The 4,989-nt window shown below is 37.8% G+C and overlaps 1 protein-coding gene across 1 annotated transcript; it reads left to right on the top strand.

Annotated features, from left to right (window-relative positions):
- The first annotated feature begins 1,745 nt into the window (after positions 1 to 1,745).
- LOC111346570 (uncharacterized) lies at positions 1,746 to 2,810 on the top strand. The gene has a single exon (XM_088737024.1). It carries the CDS (start codon positions 1,746 to 1,748, stop codon positions 2,808 to 2,810), a length of 1,065 nt encoding a protein of 354 aa, XP_088593150.1.
- Positions 2,811 to 4,989: the final 2,179 nt, after the last annotated feature.

Below are 4,989 nucleotides of genomic sequence, written 5' to 3'. Positions count from 1 at the left end.
CCATAGTGAAAAGAAGTCGCGAAAATTTTGGAGAGCGTGTTGGCTTTCTTTGAAATATGATGGTAAAGTTTTGACGTTGGAGCCATAATTTTGTCTAAATAACTGGAAATAAGTTCGGTAGGGCAACTGTAAGCCGAGACAATGGGCCGACCTGGGTTATTAAGTTTGTGAATTTTAGGTGAAAAGTAAATACAAGAAGTTCTAGGAGTGGTTATGATGCGATTTTTTGCAGTGGCCGGCAATTCTTGTTTAGCCATGAGTCCATTAATCACATTTTTGATGGTGTTTTGATTAATGGAAGTGAAATCTTTGTCAACCTTTTGATACTAGGTGTCAGAAAGTTGACGCAAAGCTTCTTTTTGGTAGAGGTCAGTCCGCCAAACAACTACTGCGCCGCCTTGTCGGCCACTCTGACAACAATTTCTTAACGTTTTTTTAGGCTTTTTAGTGCAGACCACTCTTCAGAGAAGAGATTGGAAAATTTGGTGTTACGATTTAAATTAAATTTGTTAATATCGTGGCGAAATTTTTTGATAAACAAATCTAATGATGCGAACTGGCCATCGGGGGGAGTCCATTTAGACTTTCGAATCTGAAGTGTTTCGAAAGTGTCTTTGTTCGAGGTGTTAGAGTCATCTTCTTTGTCATGAAAAAAGGCTTTTAATTGAACGCGGCAAAGGAATAACGTCTTGTTTAACTGAGAATTCGTTCGCTATTTCAGAAATTGGAAAAAAATTCAAAGGTCCTTACTGGGGACGTCATTTATTGCATAACTTGCACTTATTGCAAAACGATATAAATCGGAAAAACAGGAAGACGACTTAAGGTGACCGATTCCGAGAACAACTCCGCGACGTAGAAAGGAATGACAAGGACGCATCAAAATCAGTCGCTGGACACTTTAATCTACCTAATCGTTTTAAGCAGCATATGGCAATATGGCAATCTGCGGTCTTTCCTTACATCTAGGTAGCTCGGAAAGCCGCGAAACTCTTGAACAAAAATTTATCTTTCAAATCGGCACTCTTAACCCCATAGGTATTAACGAACGCTTTTCATTCTACTAATTTATTCCTGTTTTTCTCGTCACCATGTTCCCACCACTAGAGGTTTCCCGCATGACGTCACGTTTAGAAACGTATTGACGGCCATCTTGAAGGTCAACCTCTCGGGGAAAACATAAGGCGAACCGAAGGGCTGACGTAAAGATGGTCAATTTTTGCTTTGTTGTCGGTTGTTCCAACCGCTCAAATCGCGACAAGAAGGGATATTATTGTTTCCCAAGTGTTATCGTCCATCAAGGAGAAAAAGTGCGCGATCTTTCGTCTAAAAGACGCAATCAATGGTTGGCAAACCTCAGTCGAAAAGGCTGGATGCCATCCAAACACATTCGAGTTTGCTCGGATAATTTTCATTCAGGTTAGTAAATTTTACGTTTTGATATTAACTTATGGCAAACAAAAGTAATGGAGCAGCTAAAGATTGGTGTCTGCAAGAATGTTTTGATTCAGTGTTTGTTAACATGCATTCGCAAAATTATAACACTTCTTTTTTAATTAAATAGGAAAACCTGCAGCTCTTTTTGACCCTGAAAATCCTGACTGGGCGCCAACGTTGAAACTTGGCTACAACGAGAAGGCGACGAATGCTTCGTGTGTTAGCCGCTACGAGAGGTCGAAGAGAAGGTCTACTACAAATGAATTTGCAATTTCCCCCTAAAAAAGCGAGCATCTGACGTGCCAGACATGCGTCATGTTGAGAAAGAGATTGAAGAAGATGTAGAGGAACCCACCATCAAATCTGTGTCCATTCAAACAGAATTAACAAGTGGGAAGATTGATGAAATGGAGCAAGAAATCACTAGTCTGCGACAAGAGAAGGACAACCTTCAGAAAGAAGTGGCAGAAAAATCGTTCGATATAGAGTCATTTAAGGATAACGATAAGACGAAGTATTACACTGGCCTCTCAAATTTATCAGTACTGTTAACTCTCTTTAAATATCTCCAAGTATATCTGCCAAGTTCCTCTAAAGTATCCAAGTTTCAGCAACTTTTGTTCACACTAATGAGATTGCGACTGGGTTGCCACGTGCAAGATCTTGCATATAGATTTAATGTTTCCAAAACTTTCATATCTAAGTTCTTTTTAAGCAATGTAGATTTATTAATTGCTAAACTTAGTTTTCTTATCAAGTGGCCATCAAGGGAAGAATTGCATAGAACCATGCCTTTAAGTTTTCGGGAGCACTTTGGGAAAAAAATTGCAGTTATAATAGATTGTTTTGAAATTTTTATTGAAAGACCCTCTGGTCTTAAAGCTAGAGCTCAAACATGGTCATCATACAAGCACCATAATGCAGTCAAGTTTTTAATTGGGATAACACCACAGGGAGTAGTTTCGTTTTTGTCTAAGGCTTGGGGAGGGAGGGCTAATGACAAGTGTATCACTGAAAATAGTGGTTTCCTAGGTCATTTATTACCAGGTAATCTTGTTCTAGCAGATCGTGGTTTCAATATTTTTGAAAGTGTTGGTTCACAACATGCACAACTTAATATACCTGCTTTTACCAAAGGAAAGGCTCAGTTGTCAGCTGTAGATATAGAGACTACTAGAAAAATAGCTGAGGTACGTATCCATGTGGAGAGAGTTATAGGCTGTGTCAGGCAAAAGTATTCAATTCTGCAAAACACTCCTCCAATCACCTTTTTACAAACTCGAGATACCCAGGGTTTAACCACAGTAGATAAGATTGCACGAGTTTGCTGTGCACTAACGAACTTATGCGATTCAATAGTTTCTAAGGAATAATATATTTAGACTAATAACAAATGTGGAAGCAGCATATTTTACTCTGACTGGATTTCTAACAAAACATTAATGTCTATTTCTGCATTGCGTGTTGATCATTCAGATCTTGGGATCTTTGCGACACGTTTAGGACTCGCCTTGATACATTTTGGGCAGTACCATGTTCCCCTGGGAGCCTCTGATATGCCTATACAATCAAAATGATACCACTGTATCTTGCATCTTTCATCATCACAACAAATCATCTCTCCTTCTTCCTCTCTGCCACAGTAGCACCATCTTTCAGGCTCAGAATTCTCTGGGCTGGCCTCTTCTTGTAATGTATCTACAAGAGAGCTACCACTAGTTCCGGGAAGAGTGTAGTAATTACCCACAAGTTGTAGCATTACACACAAATGGAAGAACACACAAATGGTGGAGCGTAGCTCCACTTTCTGCATATAAACCGACACGCAACACTCAATTCCTCCATTCGCTCTGACGAAAGGTTAACGCTCGAAACACCAGCTGTTAACACTTTACGGTGGCCAACTTACAATTTCAACTTAGTTGATATAACTAAATTAATTGTTTACTAATCACTTTTCATAGACTGTAATACGATAAAGATTATGTCGTCACGGTAACAATAAGTAAATAAGAAAACAGCATCAAAATTTTTTGTTTTTATCCTGAGTGGGCGCTCAGATGCGAAATATTATCACTTAGCCTTGTTTCCAATTCGCAATTTCACGCTGAATACCTCGTTTCGTTAACCAATCGGAATGTGACAGTTTCTTCAATAGTAACTGGCTTCAAATGTAATAACAGCTGGCCTCAAATATAATAACTGGCTTCAAATGTAATAACAGTTGGCCTCAAATGTAATAACTGGCTCCAAATGTAATAACAGTTTACCTAAAATGTAATAACTGGCTCCAAATGTAATAACAGTTGGCCTCAAATGTAATAACTGGCTCCAAATGTAATAACAGTTGGCCTAAAATGCAATAACTGGCCCCAAATGTAATAATAGTTGGACTCAAATGTAATAAATGGCTCCAGAAGAAAACGTGCAACAAAATTAACTCTCAAATAAAACATATATAAAGTGGACGTCATAAGTCACGTGATGATGGGAAAATTTTTTTGCAAAAATGGATAAATCGACAATTTGATCTACTCACACTGATACCCTATATTCCAAGTAAACGTGAGCTTTACCTGATAAATCCACGTATATCGGATATCACTAAAAAGGGGAATGGGGAATAGGAAATTGAAGCAGGAAAACTGAAAATGGGGAATTAAAAATGACAAATTATTGATCGTCAATTGTACACCACAACTGAAAATCTTTTGTTCACGTGGGAAAGATTGGTGTATACGTTCAATGAACTATTGAAGTTTTGAAAAGAATGTGAAGACTTATTTTGTTTTCACGACCGTAAGGGGATCAAAGGATGAAATATTCATAATGCGCGTAGGTGAGTCAAAGTACAAACTTCGAAGGTTTTTCTTTTATTTATATCAAAGAAGATGTTTTCTTCAGAACAAAAAAAATGAAAGGGAATACATCAAGGATCAGAATATCTGTTACTGAGTTTCTTACAGTGGCCGAGTTCGCTCACATTTGGTTCCAGTACAAATACTAATTAAACGTTTCTTTTCTTTTTTTCTTTGCTTCACCGTCACGGGTGTTAATTTATCATTTTCGTCTCAAAAGCTATCACGTAACGGCTATCGCGTTAAGCCGGAGAAAGATTCTTTCATTTCACGGATATGAAAAAATAGGTTGAACAAATATTTTCTCGGAGCATTTTGGGAGTATTCTCTCAAATTGTATGCAAACCTTCGGCTGAATCTCGGGTTTGCATAAATATCTCAAATTCTCCTCCATCCCCCTCTGCGTGAAGATGAGGCTATATAAATCCTCTATTACTTAGTTGTAAATAAAACCATCCGTCTTGAAATTGCTGGAAAACCGTCCACCCGTCATGTATTTCCTTTCTATTTTATAGTGCTAGGAGTTTGTTTTCTTTGTTAAAAAAGGGAAGAAGAATCTTTAAAGTTTGGATTTTGATTCACCCTGTGCATTAGTATTCTTCATTCTTTGACCAGCGCTTGATAAAAAAATGAAAATGATTAAATTCTTTCCAATCTATTGCTCTTTAAAAGGATAAGTAAATTGATAACACCA

Source organism: Stylophora pistillata, chromosome 10, assembly GCF_964205215.1.
Source record: "Stylophora pistillata chromosome 10, jaStyPist1.2, whole genome shotgun sequence".
Lineage (NCBI taxonomy): Eukaryota > Metazoa > Cnidaria > Anthozoa > Scleractinia > Pocilloporidae > Stylophora > Stylophora pistillata.
This window is presented reverse-complemented; position numbering and strand designations above follow the sequence as displayed.